The 19,200-nt window shown below is 42.1% G+C and overlaps 1 protein-coding gene across 1 annotated transcript; it reads right to left on the bottom strand.

Annotated features, from left to right (window-relative positions):
* Positions 1 to 5,324: 5,324 nt before the first annotated feature.
* psmd3 (proteasome 26S subunit, non-ATPase 3) lies at positions 5,325 to 17,098 on the bottom strand. The gene is made up of 12 exons (XM_084424062.1): positions 16,803 to 17,098; positions 15,390 to 15,580; positions 13,216 to 13,353; positions 12,971 to 13,107; positions 12,700 to 12,890; positions 12,317 to 12,420; positions 12,046 to 12,160; positions 11,490 to 11,609; positions 8,465 to 8,568; positions 8,209 to 8,364; positions 5,695 to 5,745; positions 5,325 to 5,567 (listed from the first exon to the last, which is right to left on the bottom strand). Exons 1-12 carry the CDS (start codon positions 16,927 to 16,929, stop codon positions 5,490 to 5,492), a joined length of 1,512 nt encoding a protein of 503 aa, XP_084280188.1. The 5' UTR covers positions 16,930 to 17,098; the 3' UTR covers positions 5,325 to 5,489.
* Positions 17,099 to 19,200: the final 2,102 nt, after the last annotated feature.

The following is a 19,200-nucleotide window of genomic DNA, read 5'->3' as shown; positions in this document are numbered from 1 at the left end:
TGAGATAACACACACTGCCACTCAGAACACACTGAGATAACACACACTGGCACTCAGAACACACTGAGATAACACACACTGGCACTCAGAACACACTGAGATAACACACACTGGCACTCAGAACACACTGAGATAACACACACTGCCACTCAGAACACACTGAGATAACACACACTGCCACTCAGAACACACTGAGATAACACACACTGGCACTCAGAACACACTGAGATAACACACACTGCCACTCAGAACACACTGAGATAACACACACTGTCACTCAGAACACACTGAGATAACACACACTGGCACTCAGAACACACTGAGATAACACACACTGGCACTCAGAACACACTGAGATAACACACACTGTCACTCAGAACACACTGAGATAACACACACTGGCACAACCCTCACTGAGATAACACACACTGGCACTCAGAACACACTGAGATAACACACACTGTCACTCAGAACACACTGAGATAACACACACTGTCACTCAGAACACACTGAGATAACACACACTGGCACAACCCTCACTGAGATAACACACACTGTCACTCAGAACACACTGAGATAACACACACTGTCACTCAGAACACACTGAGATAACACACACTGGCACTCAGAACACACTGAGATAACACACACTGTCACTCAGAACACACTGAGATAACACACACTGCCACTCAGAACACACTGAGATAACACACACTGGCACAACCCTCACTGAGATAACACACACTGTCACTCAGAACACACTGAGATAACACACACTGGCACAACCCTCACTGAGATAACACACACTGTCACTCAGAACACACTGAGATAACACACACTGGCACAACCCTCACTGAGATAACACACACTGGCACTCAGAACACACTGAGATAACACACACTGTCACTCAGAACACACTGAGATAACACACACTGGCACTCAGAACACACTGAGATAACACACACTGTCACTCAGAACACACTGAGATAACACACACTGCCACTCAGAACACACTGAGATAACACACACTGGCACAACCCTCACTGAGATAACACACACTGTCACTCAGAACACACTGAGATAACACACACTGGCACAACCCTCACTGAGATAACACACACTGTCACTCAGAACACACTGAGAGTAAACACACTAGCATCAAACACCAATACAGAAAATACACACTTTTCATCTTTACAGTTTGAACAATTTCAGTGACTTCATACAAAGTAATATTTTCTTCAAAGAAAAGAGTGACATTCTTTCACATGATTTATTTAAATTTTTAGAACATAACAATTCTTTAAGGTAAATGAAAACGAGCAGTTTGCTTCAATAGTCTGTAGTAATTTACGGAATTACAGTAATGAGAAAAAAAAGGTAGAAACTAAAAGTACATTCTGTAATCCGAACAAATAACTGAGTGGCTAATCCTGCCTCTCTCTAGCATCAGGCCACAGGCTTTCATCAACATCAGATCCCATCAGAACCGTCTACCTTGTTCCATTTCCAAAACTAGTCTTTCTGAGCTCTACCTATATATATATATATATGTGTGTGTGTGTGTGTGTGTGTGTGTGTGTGTTCACTAACAAGTCTAAAACAAGACGCCTGCTTAGCCTTTCAGCTGAAGCTGCAGTCCGCAGTGTGTGAAAGGCACAAGGCTGAAATCTATTCTGTTTTGAATGTGTGGTTCACAGGTTTGACAGCAGTGTGTTAGCATTAGAACAAAGTGCTGTAAAGCCACAGTGTTGTGCAGGTTGTGGTCAAAGTCATGGGATAAGTGTGTAGAGTTTTGAAAACTGTGTTCAAGCAATGAAAAACAAACTAGAGTTTGGTCCACATGAGCTGCTGCTGTACAGACTGTAGTTAGAGTTTAGCACATGTGACTCCAGTTGTGCCCACTGTCGTTTAGCAATCGAGAAAAACTGTAAGAGGCTTAAGAGTTTCTTTAGAAGAGGAGAAAATGGCAGAAAGACGATGGAGAAGAAATGTGTTGCAGACAATGGATGACAGTGAGATAATAAGACGCTATAAATTAGATCGTGCAGGGATCATGTTTGTGACGGATCTTATTAGAGACACGCTAACATCTCCGACACAGCACAGGAATGTTGTAGCGCCAGAAATTAAAGTAATCACTACATTAAGATATTTGGCCACTGGGAAAATGCAACAATGCAGCAGTGATGATCTGGGTCTGTCACAGCCTTCTGGAAGCAGATCACACACACAATTACAGCACTTTCAGAACCTCTTTATTGTGTCGCAGTTCATTTCGTTTCCACTGGACATTCCCACCTTGCAGGCTCAGAAAACTGCATTTATGAATATAGCAGGCTTTCCTGGTGCGCACAATCAGGGGGAATGAACCGTTAATAATGTGCGCTATCAGCTCCCACGTCTGCTTCTTGCCCCGCGCTGTGACTCCCGGCCCGAATCTTCCTTTACGGATGGCCTTGTGTTCATCCACTAACTGGGCTAACAGTAAACACTGTTCCTCTGTCCAGTCGGGCTTTCTCGTCCTTCTTGTTTTTGATTCCATGTTTGCTACATTAAAACCAACATTCAAACCACCACTTAAATAGACATTCCAGCAATCAGTGTAATTGAAAAGAGTGGAACAATTTTTATCATTATAAGCAAACCTTATAGGAAATTAACAGAATGGTAAATAAAAAAAGGATTTATATACATATGTGTGTGTGTGTGTGTGTGTGTGAGTAGACCCTATACTTAAAACCTTCTTGGACAACCAACCAATCACAGTCTTCAAAAGATTGTGTCATATGTAGCAACGGGGTCAACCCCGCCTCCTCACTAAGATGAAAGTTTTAGTCTTTTCTTTGCTCAGAGTTGCTCTCAGATCGGTCCCGAATTGCTCTTAAGCTAAGACTCCTACGTAGAAGTTTTTAAGCTAAATTAGGAGTTTTCTGAGAGGATTCTTAGAAGCTTTAAGAATACGGGCCCAGGCCTTTTCCTTGCGCCTCCTACACTGTGGAATGCCTTGCCGCGATTCATAAAATCTTCAAATATGGCCATTTTTAGAAGGGACATAATGTTTTATTTATAAAGCACCTTTCCCAAGCTCAAGGTCGCTGTACAAGAAGATAACAAAAACACAGCATATAACATTAGTATGCTTCACATAGTAAATATACATATAACAATATACAGTAACAAAAAAGCAGGGCCCATATTCATAAAGAATCTTAATGCAAAGAGTAGCTCCTAGTGACAAAATTCTAAGAAAATTCTTAGAAATGTGGGCGTTTACTCTTAAAATTAAAGAAAAAAATCCTAGTAAAGACAAAAGTAATTCAGAAAGCATCTTAACCCTTAAAAGAGGACTTAAGGTCAAAATTGTTAGGAGCACGGACAAGGACTTTTAAGAGGCTTAAGAGTTTCTTTAGCAGAGGAGAAAATGGCAGAAAGATGAAGAGGGAGAAGAAATGTGTTGCAGACAATGGATGACAGTGAGTTAATAAGACGCTATAGATTAGATCGTGCAGGGATCATGTTTGTGACTGATCTTTTTAGAGACACGCTAATACCTCCAACACAGCGCAGAAATGCCATATAGCGCCTGAAATGAAAGTAATCACTACATATATATGGCAACTACGATACCACTGCGATATTTGGCAACTGGGAAAATTCCATGTTTGATACATTAAAACCAACATTCAAACCACCACTTAAATAGACATGCCATCAATCAGTGTAATTGGAAAGAGTGGAACAATTTTTATCATTCTAAGCAAAGCATACCTTATAGGAAATTAACAGCATGGTAAATAAAAAAAAGGATTTATATATATAATGTGTGTGTGTGTGCGTGTGCGTGTGTGTGTGTGTGTGTGTGTGTGAGAACGGTCAAATAGGAAAAATTATGCATGTAATTTCAAAGTGAAGGCTTAGAATAGACCCTATACTTAAAATAACTTTTTTTCCCCTTCTTGGACAACCAACCAATCACAGTCTTCAAAAGATTGCGTCATACATAGCAACGGGGTCAACCCCGCCTCCTTCCTAAGATGAAAGTTTTTGTCTTTTCCTTACTCAGAGTTGCTCTCAGATTGGTCCCGAATCGCTCTTAAGCTAAGACTCCTACGTAAAAGTTTTTAAGCTAAATTAGGAGTTTTCTGAGAGGATTCTTAGAATCTTTATGAATACGGGCCCAGAACACTAAACAGAGGAGGGTTGGAAATACTGTAAAAAAAAGAAAGGTTTTCAGTTAGGGTTAGGATGAGGATATAGAAGAAGTGTCCGGAAGGGTTAGAGCAAGAGAATATCAGGGTTTCAGAGCGTCAGCACTGAACGATCTTCCACACATCGATGAACGAGGAACAGTCCGCAAGTCAGATGACTGGAGAATAATAATGCAGAAGTTCAGATAAAGCAAGTCCATGAAAACATTTAAAAGTTAAAAAGATATTTTTATACTGAATGTGGAGAGGAACAGGTAACCAATGTAGATTATAGAACAGAGTGGTCATGTGATCAGGTTTAGTGACTTGCTTGATGAATTCTGAACATACTGTAGTTAGGGTTAGGGTTAGCAGGCGAGGTACAGTAGTCGAGACGAGAGCTCATTAAAGCATGGGTTATAGTGTCAGTGTCTTCAGTGCTGAGAGCCGGTCGCAGTTTGGCAAAAGAACTTATATGAGATGAAAATGTAAACGAAGAATCAAAAATTACACCCAGATTTCTAACAATATGAGATGGAATTAATGTGGCGCCATCAATAGATAAACTCAAACCGGACCGGAAACAAGAACCTCAGTTTTGCAATGTGACCAGAATTTAATGTCAGCAATACAGGTATAAGTCCAGAGGAAGAGCAGAGACGGAGCGAGCTGATGTGTAAACTTGTAAAGTCTTGAGAGCTGATATGTCATCGGCATCATAATGATAGCTGAGACCATGACTATGGATAATGTCTACGGGACTTAAAGACTCCTTCATCGGATCAGGCTTTTGGCGTTTGATTGGGTCGGATTAATGCGAGTGATTTCATGTATGATTCATATTGGTGTCATGCTGTGTTGGCATTGTATGTTTTTAATGTTATCTCTGTACAGCACTTTGGTCCATTCTTAAGGTTTGAAAGTGCTTTATAAATAAATGTTGAGTAAATTCCACCCTTTTCGAAATGAATTATTTTAATTGTCCATTTTGCTAATTTGGTAAAGCTAATTTGGTTTTCACAATTCAATTCAACACTTTCTAACAAGACACTATTATGTTTAATTGAGATTTATTGCTGCAAACCACATGTATAAAACTGATTTATGTATTGGTGAAAAAAAAACAAGCATCCATTAATTTTCAAAAGCAGAGAACTGATGCGTTTATAATGTTACATCACACAGTACATTCATGGATTACAATAAGAGCAAAGCTGAAGCACCTGTGAGGAACAGATGCTATTTGCAAAGATCCGGGAACGAAACACAATAAGATATGAGGAAAAAAGGACACGAGACTCATGGGAAACTATCATCATCATCTTCTGCCATCTCTTTAGCAAACTCCAGATCCTGCTGTTCCCGCTCTCTTCTCTCCTGTCAACACATGCAGACAAGCGGTCAACCTACTGTGTGTGTGTGTGTGTGTGTGTGTGTGTGTGTGTGTGTGTGTGTGTGTGTGTGTGTGTGTGTGTGTGTGTGTGTGTGTGTGTGCGTCCCTCACCTCAGCCGACTCCAGGTCCTTGTTGTACGCCTTCGGTGGGAATCTCATGGCCTGCACAGAATCGTGTGGATAAAGTTAACAGAACTCTAATCCCCATAGAGCGAACTTCAAGTTTATCAAATTAATAAATCAACCTTTAGAACATGAGTGTTATAAGAACATGTCCTTTCACAGGCTTGAGCCTCAGCAATGGGTGGAAATTCAGAAAATTAACGCTTGAGATCCACCTACATGCTCAAGATATTTTAAGGAACTCATTACTAATAATAGAAATATTATATACTATATAATAGCAATTATTTGTGACTAATAGCTATGGGAGAAGCTCGAGTGCTGAGATTATAGGCAGTCGGTGAATGAGATTCCTCAGGACACTATACAGTACACACTTCTTTCCAGGGTTTCTGCAGGGATCTTCAGTTTCAATTTAATGCTTTTTAAAAAAAATTTTATATACAGTGCTATGCATAAGTTTAGGCAACCATGCTAAAGTTGACTAAAAAGAGGAATAAAAAATCATATTTTGCAAATTTAACTTAATGCCTTATTTTAAAAAATTAGGAAAAATCCAACCTTTAAGGACACCAATTTTCTTTGTGAATGAATAATGTATCGTAAATAAATAAATGTTCTTCCTTAAAAAACAGGGTGCATAAGTTTGGGCACCACTATGTTAAATTCCCATAGTGGCAGGCAGATTTTTTTTTTTAAGTATTTTTTTTATTTTTTTTTTAGGATACTATGCATCCTGATAAAGTTCCCTTGGCCTTTGGAATTAAAATAGCCCCACATCATCACATAGCCTTCACCATACCTAGAGATTGGCATGATTTTATTTCAGTTAGCCTAATAGCTAGTTTGATTTGCATTGAGAGATGATCTTATGGAAAGTACTCCATGCCAATCTCTAGGTATGGTGAAGGCTATGTGATGATGTGGGGCTATTTTAATTCCAAAGGCCAAGGGAACTTTATCAGGATGCATAGTATCCTAAAAAAAAAAAAAAAAAAATACTTAAAAATAAAAATCTGCCTGCCTCTATGGGAATTTAACATAGTGGTGCCCAAACTTATGCACCCTGTTTTTTAAGGAAGAACATTTATTTATTTACGATACATTATTCATTCACAAAGAAAATTGGTGTCCTTAAAGGTTGGATTTTTCCTAATTTTTTAAAATAAGGCATTAAGTTAAATTTGCAAAATATGATTTTTTATTCCTCTTTTTAGTCAACTTTAGCATGGTTGCCTAAACTTATGCATAGCACTGTATATATATATATTATATTAGTGCTGTCAATCGATTAAAAAAAATAACTCAATCCAATTTTTTCTGTGATTAATCACTATTAAAAACACATAGTTTTATAGGTTTATATTAGTTTATAATGTAATAATTTCATAGCTAATCTACAAATGAATGTAGAGACAACATAAAGGCCAGTCTCACTGATTGATGACTGCTATTGATGACTGGATACAAAATATTTTTGCCCCCTAATTTTAAACATTATAGCCAATCCAACATTACAGTGTAAATGAAAGCTATTGAAAGTTAACTTAAACAATCCTCACATAACCCTATAATAAATGTCATATTTACCTTTGCCCTTCCTGTCTAACAGGTAGGACTTATACAGAAATTGAATAAAGTTATAAATTATAAATTAAATATAGACTTATCCTTATTAAAGCTACAAAAGTTCTTTAGTCAGTAGCAGTGAGTAATTTTCTCTGATCCCTGTGTTCTATGATTAACTTCACTGACGGAAAGCTTTATTGGCTGCTGTCCCTTTAAGAGCAGCCGCTGCTGACCGACACACCTCACACGCGCCTCATTCTCTCACAACTCTGCGTTCATTTAAGACTTTATTTCACTGATTTAAGACTGCTCTTATGTGAGAGGATACTCTACAAAACTGAAAAAACAAAAAAAACTTTTCGCATAATTGTGTGTTTTTGTTCGTTCGAGCGCGAAAGAGAACCGTTTTCTGCCGCGCGTCTTTCTCTCTGTGTGAGTGTGTGTCACATAGACAGGACATTCACAGGCAGCGCGTTTAAAAGCATTTGCATGAATAAGAGCGGGATCATATAATGTAACCGTACCCAAAGGATGACAAAAATTAACAGATGCATTAACGCGTTAATGTTGACAGCCATATATATATATATATATATATATATATATATATAAAGTTTTTTTAAGCCACTACACAGACAGTAATCAACATTTATACCACTCAAGTCAGTCTAAAGAGACAGTGCTGTGACAAAACATTGCATGTCAACAAATCATCTGCACAAACAGAGAGTGAGCTTTAACAGCGGATGTCGAGCTGATGAGGGAAAGTTACTACACACAGTTATTGCTGTCTGCCTTTAACCGTCGATGTGTGGTGGTCAGACTGTGTATGAAAATGCCTACATTTTCACAAAATCCATTTAATGACTTTTAATGCCCCGCAGAAACCCGGTCTCTCTTGTTTTAAAATGAGCTATTTTACGTTTGTCCTACCTTGACAGACATGTTGTGTATATCCAGACAGAAGGAGATGCGCTGGTGGAAGGCCAGCTGAGGCTCTCGAGTGCTGTAAATGTCCATGGTCTCCTTAGACTGAACGTAACCTTTCTCGTGGTTTATGCTGGCCTCAATCACACCGTCACGGATGGCCTGGAGATACACTGAGTCAGAGAGTGTGACAGCACTGTGTGTGTGTGTGTGTGTGTGTGTGTGTGTGTGTGTGTGTGTACACATGATGCTGGTCACTGACCTTGGCCACGATGAACTCGGCATCTTCAGGACTGTCCAGCTGCAGCTTCTGAGCGATGTCCGCCAGAGAGATCCGAGAGTACGACAGACTGATCATCCTCACCCCTACAGCAAACACAATCACACACACGGGAACACGTCACACACACGACACACAGCGTTAGGGATCCAGCAGCTGCCTAAACCCTGCCTGAATACAGGCTAGCATTCCCTTCATACACACGAGAGAGCTAACCCTAACCCTAACCCAGCTACCTAAATACAGGCTAGAGCTTAGATCCAGCCCAAAAAAAATAAAAAAATAAAAATAATCAATCCCGACCCTGTCTGAGCCCGTTGTGTCCGAGCCCGGCCCGACACATTCACTGTAATTATGAGCCCGAGCCCGATTTAAACCCGACCATTTTTAAATACGTGGGCCGTTATATCCAGGGGCGGACGCAGGTGCTGAGGGGGTGCTATTAATAAATGAGCAAAAATTGGCCACTTAATATTTAATATTCAATTATTTTAATTATCACAATTATTACAACAACATTCGGCATTCAATCAAATATTATTAAAGATTTATTATTATTAATAATGTTATTTCAACATAATATGTGTGCGTGCAACAAGCAAGATGTGCATTTGTAACTCCGGTGATGCGTGCATTGATTTTTAATACTAAACTAGTGTTTTCTGTGTCAGTGTCGGCTGCAAAGATGAAGTTGACGATCGCCATCTCCGTAGTGAACGCGCAGAGAGAAATGCACATCACGGATTACATAACCAGAGTTGCCTATTTCTTTTCATTTTGAATTGTATCATTTAAAGACATTTCAGGCTTTCTTTAGAGATATTTCTCACGTCTGTGAGGCATACGCTGAGTTTCGGTCATTTATGATGAGATGCGCTCCAGTTCACGAGCAAGTGTCCGCGCCACGCCTCCATGTCCTGATTATATTGTCTGCTATATTTGCTTCCTAAAATGCTTCCTTAAATCCAGGCAATTGGTTGATGAAAAATTCATTAAAATGAAGATACAATTTATACAAAACGAAATTCACTTTAACGAAAGGTTTTCTACAAAACAAAACTTAATGAAGTGGTCAAAATCATGTCTGACCCACTCCTTGTCTCCCGATATATTGCGCATCTTATCTTACACGTGCTGTTCACTTTTCATAACATAGATGGAAAAAAAAATAACTAACAATTATGAAACTAAATGCACTTATTTAATGGCTACAACAGTATAGTAGGCCTACAGACTCTCTATAGCCGCGTTTCCACTGTCGGGCCAGGGCCGGGCCGTGCTAGTGCGTGCCAGGGCCAGTCGCGTTTCCACTGTCACTTCCGGGGCTTGATCGGGGCTTACTCGGGGCCAACGGCCAGGATTTCTGGCCCGTCGAATACCTTGGGCCAAAGCGGGCCAGCTCGGGCTAGAGGAGTGGTTACCAACAGAGGAGGAGTTTACCGTTGGGAGACGGCAGCGCCGGATGATTCTGTCAGCATTTAAGACTTAAAAATAAAATAATTTAAATCGCGTTCATGTTTGAATGCCTTCTGTTTGTGATGCAAAAGACTATGCGCGCTAGCCGTTACCATAGTAAACATAGTAAACGCTTGAAGATACACATAGTAAAAAAAAAAACATATGCTTGAAGAAATCAGACCAATCTTAAAGGCTATCACAGTCATGTTTTTATTTGATCTGTCATAGCCTACGTCTCGTCTCTTTAAACCGGACTATCAAAAAATAAAGTAACTTTTTTTTTTCGGGAGCTTCCTCTGTTTCTCTGACTGAAAATATCTGTATGGGAGTCGAGAGAGTGCTAAAGCTCCTCAGGTCGTATGGCATATATTTGTAGAAATTATATTTTTTTCTAAATGTGATGGATTATGTCCTGTAACTAAGTTACCAGATAAAGAAACAGACGCGACTGAAAAAGTAAGTGTGCATGTCCTCTTTCTTTTGTGAAATAGACCTAACGGTAGGCTAATTTATTTCTGAGTGACTAATGTGCAATTTTTACATAAATTAATTCATTATGATCAATATATCACTTTTTATTGTAAACCTGTGGTAAAACATCGATGCTTGGGTTTTAAATATTCAAGTAGCTGCTAAACAAACAAACAAAAAAAAGCTAGCAAACGGCCGCTTTTATCGTGTTTGTTTTCAACGCTGTTTCCAGTGATTTCTGATTAATTTTCTGATAAAACTTCCATTTGTTGGTGAAATTATGGGTTAGTGTGACGTTGTCCCAGAGAGGCGTGTTACGGGCGTGTTTTAGTGAAGCGCTGTGGAGCTTCTGGCCCGACAGTGGAAACGCATGCCCGGTGCTATTGGCCCGAGGCTATTAGCCCGGCACGGCCCGTTTAAAGCCCTGGCCCGGCCCTGGCCCGACAGTGGAAACGCGGCTTATGTGTACTAATTAAGCTCCACAATACAGCACAGTGACAGCAGGCCCGGCGTGATGTGTCGAGTGCAGGAGACGCTGCGTATGGTTGATCAGTCCCGGCCTGAGGATAGTGGCGGGAAACATCGGGCTCGGGCAGAGAATCTAAGCTCTAATACAGGCTAGCATTCCCTTCACACACACGAGAGAGCTAACGCTAACTCCTGAGAGTCCACTGGACACTCATCCGGCCCTGTCATGCGTTTATTTAGGAAAAAGAATTACATGTTTCCTGATTCTCAATTTTAATTCCACAGTACTGAACCCCTTTAAACGAACTCTCCAAACTGAAATAAAATATTGACAAATCTGAAGATGTAAATGTTGGCAGAACTGTCTGAGTGTTTTCAGTCGAGTAACCCTGAGCCCCAGTTGGTCTGCTTTAGACGAAGGTCTTCCGGAAACACGAATGAAACTAAGCCTTTTACATTCTAAACTCATTCTACAGAATCTGTTCTTATTCACGTTTATGAAATGATTCTCTATCATTACTAAGCATCTTTTTCAGTAAGCAGCCGGAAGAGAATCTAGTCTGTACTCGTGCTCATAAAGAATGGAAGTAAAGACAGAAGCAGAACTCACCGGTTTTGATGACGTTGTGTCTCAGACGGATGATCAGTGTGTAAGTGCCGTCGGTCTGGAACTTCTCTCCAAACTGATCCAACGCCTGGTTAAATTTGGCAAGATTTCCGGTTCTCACCGCTAGATAGGCCAGAAGTTAAGAATTTGAAGCTTAATTACTTGTAATATAAATGGAAACGTTTTTTTTTCCTTTTACTTGTAAATGTCAATGAAAGTGTAAAGTGATCTAATAGATCAGGGATGGACTTGTTCAATCGTGCCATTCACCAGAAGAGAAACCCTACACTAAAATACATCCTTCACAACTTCACTGATCTCACACATTTAGCATTTAAGTTTTAAAATTGAAGAGAAGCTGATTACACACTTAAAAGTCAAGTAAGATATTTTATCATTATTTTTTGCATTATATCGCAATCCATTTTTCATATCCATGACGCGATGTAGTTACACCCCCAGAAGGAACATTTAAATCCAGTCTCTAACACAGACAGTGACACATGTTTGTGAATGTTTGCTTAAGCGTGTGCAGCGAGTGAAGGGTGTGAAGAGTTACCCTGTGTGAGCAGAAAGTAGGGCATGAGAGATCTCTTGAGAGACGGCTGCCGAAACTGCAGACGGTCTGGAATCTCACCCAGCAACAACTCCACCACGATCAGCAGCTTATGAACCTGCACACACACACAGCGGAGAGAGAGAGGGGTGAACACTCACGGTCAGCATCACAGGACAGAGAGAGAGAGAGAGAGAGAGAGAGAGAGAGAGAGAGAGAGAGAGAGAGAGAGAGAGAGAGAGAGAGAGAGAGAGAGAGAGAGAGAGACACTCACGGTCTGCTTGAAGCCCACTGCTGTGTGTTGAGGAGCTTTACGCAGGGCGTTAGTGAGAGTCCTCCTGGCTTCTGAATACTCCAGCTGGATGGCCTTGATCCGCCCTGAAACCAGCCAAACACTTAATAATAATAATAATAAAAAAATGTCACAATATTACTATGCCATTTACTAATTATACAACATATTTTGTCTCATGGAAATGATCATTTGACGGTAAAGCACTGCATTTGATTTGGGATTTAGACTTATTTAATTGCCCTAGTTCAAGTTTTTAATTTTTTTATTTACCCAGACTCTAGTTTCTCCCTCTCATTAACCCTAATCCCTCACTCCGGAGAAAGCCCTGTGCTGGTGTGCTGACGACGCCGGCCCTCACTCACCTGTGTAGTACAGATAGCGAGCCCACTCGTTGTTATTGGCCAGCTCGGGGAACACTGATTTGGACACAAGTTTCTCAGCCTGGTCGTATAAGTTGTACTGTAAGTAGTTGCGCAGAAGCAGGTTGAGGAGCGTGGCCTGACCATCAGCATCACGGCGCAGCGTCGCTGTCCTCAAGCGCGTGTGCAGGAAACTGGGGAACACAACAACACAATCGCATGAAACACACTCTTCTCAAGCTGAACCTCGAGTTGTTGTGGAAGAACGGCTCACCTGCGGACCACATCGAGCTGGTTCAGGAACTCGTACACACGGGAATGGTAGTAGTAACACTTGGCAGCCACTAAGTCCAAAGCCCGACGGTTCTGAGAGCCGATCTTCTGCAGGAGGTCATCCGAGACTTTCTGAGCCTGTTTATGGGTGAAATCAGAGCATTTTAGACCTGCAACTGATTATTTGGACGATTGAATAATTGCAGTTCCAACAGATGAGCTGTGTGTGTGTGTGTGTGTGTTCACCTCGGCGTAGCGCTGGTTGTTGGTGAGGTAGACCACCATGAGCAGCTGCAGATAGGCCTCGGCCTCGGGAAGCAGGGGGGTAGCGGCGGCTTTACCGGTGCGAGGCCTGAACTGCACATCGCCCTCGTTCTCCACCGGCTGGAGGACACACACTTCTGTTACTAATCAACAGCAACTCAAGTTTCATTTTAGGGTTGCAATAAACCTCTGGGCTCAATGTTAAGTGTTTCCAGCTATTTTTTTGTCCAATGGACATTATTTGCAATCTTGAAAGTGTGAGGATATAATATCAAAAAAGAAAAAGAAATCTTCAAGTGTCTGCTTGAGACCAGGATGGCTCCCGTAGAGCTGTAGCCATTTCACTTTGGGTGTGTCAATTTGGTTTGTTCAATGATTTTGCTGAACCACTCTTACTCCCCGTCTAAAAGTGCCTGCAGGGTAATGCTGCAACTGCTGTGGAGAAACATTCAGTTCATGCTCTGGCATGTGCGTGTAATGAAAAAATGGACAAAATCGGCATCTTATCCCAAATACCTTGAATGTTTCGCTTTTAGTAATTGCACCGTATCTAAAGCACTAAAAAGATGTGTGTGTGGCTACTACTAGGCAATTCAAAACACAGTTGCCAACTTCCCACGGGAAAAACAGACAGCACCTCAATCAATGAATTAATGACACACAGTAGATATTCTGAGAAACTGCTGTGTTATTTAACACTTGTTGGATTTCACACCTGAAAACCCCTCAGTAATCCTGAAGACATTGATCAGCGTGTTCAGGTGTGTTTGATTAGGGTCAATTTATGGCTCGTTTCCACAGAGCCTTACAGTACAGTGCAGTACGAAATTAGTTTCGATTGTCAGAAGCTGTGAATAATACCAAACCGTACCACTTTTTTGGACCTTTCCATTGAGGTTCCCAGCACAGTTGTCTGGTACTAAGGGGCGGAGCTGGACTCACTGCAGCGCGTAATCCGGTACTAAGGGGCGGAGCTGGACTCACTGCAGAGCGTAATCCGGTACTAAAGGGCGAAGCTGGACTCACTGAAGAGCGTAATCCGGTACAAAGGGGCGGAGCTGGACTCACTGCAGAGCATAATCTGGTACTAAGGGGCGGAGCTGGACTCACTGAAGAGCGTAATCCGGTACTAAGGAGCAGAGCTGGACTCACTGCAAAGCGTAATCCGGTACTAAGGGGCGGAGCTGGACTCACTGCAGAGCATAATCTGGTACTAAGGGGCGGAGCTGGACTCACTGCAGAGTGTAATCCGGTACTAAGGGGTGGAGCTGGACTCACTGAAGCGCGTAATCCGGTACTAAGGGGCGGAGCTGGACTCACTGAAGAGCGTAATCCGGTACTAAGGGGCGGAGCTGGACTCACTGAAGCGCGTAATCCGGTACTAAGGGGTGGAGCTGGACTCACTGAAGAGCGTAATCCGGTACTAAGGGGCGGCGCTGGACTCACTGAAGAGCGTAATCCGGTACTAAGGGGCGGAGCTGGACTCACTGAAGCGCGTAATCCGGTACTAAGGGGCAGAGCTGGACTCACTGAAGAGCATAATCCGGTACTAAGGGGCGGAGCTGGACTCACTGAAGAGCGTAATCCGGTACTAAGGGGCGGAGCTGGACTCACTGCAGAGCGTAATCCGGTACTAAGGGGCGGAGCTGGACTCACTGCAGAGCATAATCTGGTACTAAGGGGCGGAGCTGGACTCACTGAAGAGCGTAATCCGGTACTAAGGGGCGGAGCTGGACTCACTGCAGAGCGTAATCTGGTACTAAGGGGCGGAACTGGACTCACTGCAGAGCGTAATCTGGTACTAAGGGGCGGAGCTGGACTCACTGCAGAGCATAATCCAGTACTAAGGGGCGGAGCTGGACTCACTGCAGAGCATAATCTGGTACTAAGGGGCGGACCTGGACTCACTGAAGCGCGTAATCCGGTACTAAGGGGCAGAGCTGGACTCACTGAAGAGCGTAATCCGGTCCGAATGTAAATGTGTGTGTATGAGAGACGCTAGTGTGTGTGAGAGAGATACTGGTGTGTGTGTGTGAGAGATGCTGGTGTGTGTGTGTGTGTGTGTGTGTGAGAGAGGCTGGTGTGTGTGTGAGATGCTGGTGTGTGTGCGTGTGTGTGAGAGAGATGCTGGTGTGTGTGTGTGTGTGTGTGTGCACCTGAGGGAGGAAGCTGAGCAGGAACTCTTTGCTGGCGGCGTTGGAGGTGAAGAAGCCCGTCACGGCCTTGTGGAGGACATTAGGGTTGAGTCTCCGGCTGGTGGAGGGCAGAGCTCTCAGCGCGCGCAGGACAAACCTCGGCTCCTTCCCCAGAACCGCCTTCTCGATCTGCTTCACGTGCTCCTTGATATCTGCACACACCAGACACCACACACACACGTCAGCCATCAGTGCTCTAACCCTGGGCTAACCCTAACCCATCACAGAGTCTAACCCTAACGTCAGCCATCAGTGCTCTAACCCTGGGCTAACCCTAACCTGCTCACCATCACGCTAGACAACGAGTCTCCTGCATTTACAGGAAGACGACACAGTGAATATGTGTTCCTGCGATTCCCTTTAATCAAATGTAACCCTAACTCAGTTACATTCTGCTTTGGTTTACATCATCATCACCTCTTTTAATATACTGACTTAAACTGCTTTTCTAATTCTAAACAAGCTGTTTCATAATATAAGGCTTATTTAATTTTTTTACATTTTATACACATGTCGTCACAGCCTAGGGTCCTCTAACCCTAACCCTAACACAGCCTACATCAGCGTGGGTCCTGAAGGGCCACTAACCCTAACCTACACCAGATCAAGCTAATCAATGCCTTCACGATTACTAGAGGGTAAAACTAAACCCTAACCCTGACTCTGACTTAACCTGACACCACCAACTCTATAAGAACACAGAGCCAAACAATCATTATTATTGTGATGTAAGCACACTGTGGTTATGGTTATATAATGCAATATTCAATGCCATTTGAAAAAAAAGTGTAAAAACTGTGCTAAAGCATAGCTATATTTACAATTATTTTTGCTATATTTGTTGAAATGATTGTTTATTGAGTAATAAAGTTCAGCACTAAGTTAGATTACATGAATCGGTGGAGCTCTGCTTCAGTAACTCGGTCAGCTGAACACATGAGGACAGACACTGGCCTGGCAGTGCATATTAATGATGACATCCACTGGGTATTTAATATCCAACACTATTATTGATCTCCTGCACTGACTCTATATGAGAACTGAGCTGGACGATGACATCACGGTTTTCTCCAGAGCTGAATATATAAAACTAAACTAAATTAATAACTTACTTTTTTACAACAAAAATGACCCATCACTGAACTGACGCTATATTACTGGACCAAACTAGTGATCAGCTTTAGTCATAATAACAGTGCGATATCGCCAGATTACAGCAGAAGCCGGTGTTGTGTTGATGCTCGAGGCGTCACTGATCAGAGGTTAGGCTTGTTATGGCATAAAGCGAGATCGGTTATGGTTATGAGAGGTCATGTTCAGACCGTTCAGACCGTCCATGGTTTTGGTTATGATTATAATAAGTAATATTCAGACCGTCCAGGGTGAGCTGGTCCTGCTCGCGGGGCGCGCGCTGCTCGTGCTCGTCCTCCTTCATCTCCACATCTTCCACATCTTTATCCGCGCGCGCTTTCTCGCGTTTCTTCGCCGTCGCTTCTTTCATGTTGGCGCTCAGATTCTGGAGTTCGGGCTCGTTATGCGATAATCCGGCATGTAAATAAGAAGCTAGCTTGAATCCACACCACACACACTAATACAGAAGATGACTGGCAATTCTCACGGGTTGCAGTGCATTATGGGTCGCTTGTGTTCTTTCTCGTTGGTATTTCTGTGTGGATCTGATGGTGAGAGGAAAGTGCTGCCCTCTGCTGACAGTCACAAAGATTACATAAACGATAAACAGCAATACAACAATAACAAAATAACAAAAATAGCCTAACTGAACTGTGTCTGCACATTAAATATATTTACTTCCGCAATGCATTACTGAACGATTAATTCATGCCTGTATCTCTTCTTTTCTCAATACAAAATATGTCCACGATGTCCTCACTTCTCTATGCTGACCCATTCTGCCCTATAAAGGCTAAGAGCAGTATCTCCAATTTTTCAAAACATTTTTTTTTTTTTGCACAAATAAAAAGTGCAGGATCTGCTCTTCAATCTGTTAAAATTTCATATGGCTACCTAATAAATTTCTTATATAAATTTACATTTTTACTTGCAGTTTTGTATAGAAAAGTAGAGTGAAACCAAGGCAGAATGCAGTATCTGCCCGTACTGCCTTGGTTTCACTATGATACTGCAGTTTGCCTTCGTGTCAGCATGAACATTGTTGCAACTAGCTAAGTGGCATCGGTAGCATACAGTATGTATGCTATAAAATCTCTCCCAGAGAAGAAAGGAACTGTCAAAATGGCATCACTTTTACGTGGAAAAATGCTGGTGAAACTTGCCTTAAACAACAAGGCACCAAAAATTGCTAAGTTTTAAACCTCTTAACCCTTTTTTTGTCAATTTTGTCTGTTTAGCTCTTTCTAGCTAGCATTAGCTTTTTTACAGCATTGGGATAGCAACAATACCTTGGGGAATACCTTAGAGAAATTACCTTAAAGGTCAAAATTAATGTGTAATACTGACAGCTAGTGTTTAAAATAGTTACTGCAGTACAAATTCTAAATACTGGAGAGAGTCGTCTCCCCCGCCCCCTCCTCTCCAGACTCACGGTAATAACAAATGATTTGATTTATGATTTATGATATAAGCAAGTGATTATGATCACTTGCTACACTTACTGCTATATGTTATTGTATGGCCATGTAAGTATAGCCTACGCAGTAATGCAAAGGCAAAGCGCAGTATAGCCTATAAAACTAGCAAATTTTGCCTGACTGTCAAAAAACTAAATGTTTAAAGGTGAACTAAGTAACTTTTTTACCTTAACTGAACAGCTTCAGAGTCATTGGAATGGTTATAATACTTATTTCGGGTTGAATGGTGGTCGTTTCGCACCCCCCTGGTGCCCGTGAGCGGAAAATACGCACTTGCAATTTTGGGGCGGCGGGCCGCCGCGTCAGGAAGTCTCGCGTGATATCAGGTCTCACGATGTAAACAACTGCTTTACGGCCAAAAGAAATCTGCTAAAATGCTGTCATTATTGCGCTCCCTCACGCTGTCCGAACCTGAAAGAAGAAGACGTTTTAAAGAATGTCCCATCTGCTTTGAAGTCGTTGATCTACTAGCCTCTGGTGTCTGAGAATCACCAACGAGTTTTTACAACAGTGTTGTCAAATATCTATTCCGAAGCTGTGGGGGGAGCTCTAGAGAGAAACCTGCGAGCAAAAAGCGAGAATACAGCGAAGAAATCCCGAAGCTACTGAGTGCTGCTTTAATATTCACCTCCCTTTGATCTATCTAATTGTACCCTTTGTTGTTACATTTAATTGGATGCTTATATTTGGTGTAAGAAAAACACTAAAAGCTGTTTTTCTCAGTTTGGCGTTTTTGCTGATACTGCTCTTTAGCTTTGTAGGGCAGCATTGTTTTATCGTAGCTTTAATTCAATTAAATTTTATGAGCATTTGTTTGTCTTGTGCCTTTTGCTGGATGCTTTAAGATTTATTTTGTAGTGGCAGAGACTCTCAGATTCACTCGCTGCACTTCAACACAGAGAAACGAAACCTGAAATGCTGAGGCGCCAGTCTCTGTGAGTCACTACACCTCCGCGACGGCAGATGGCGCTGTGAGTTACTACACCTCCGCGACGGCAGATGGCGCTGTGAGTCACTACACCTCCGCGACGGCAGAGGGCGCTGTGAGTCTCTGTGAGTCACTACACCTCCGCGACGGCAGAGGGCGCTGTGAGTCTCTGTGAGTCACTACACCTCCGCGACGGCAGAGGGCGCTGTGAGTCTCTGTGAGTCACTACACCTCC

This window comes from Rutilus rutilus, assembly GCF_951802725.1.
Source record: "Rutilus rutilus genome assembly, chromosome: 11".
Taxonomy (NCBI): domain Eukaryota; kingdom Metazoa; phylum Chordata; class Actinopteri; order Cypriniformes; family Leuciscidae; genus Rutilus; species Rutilus rutilus.
The sequence above is the reverse complement of the archived record's forward strand: the minus strand, read 5'-3'. Positions and strand labels throughout refer to the sequence as shown.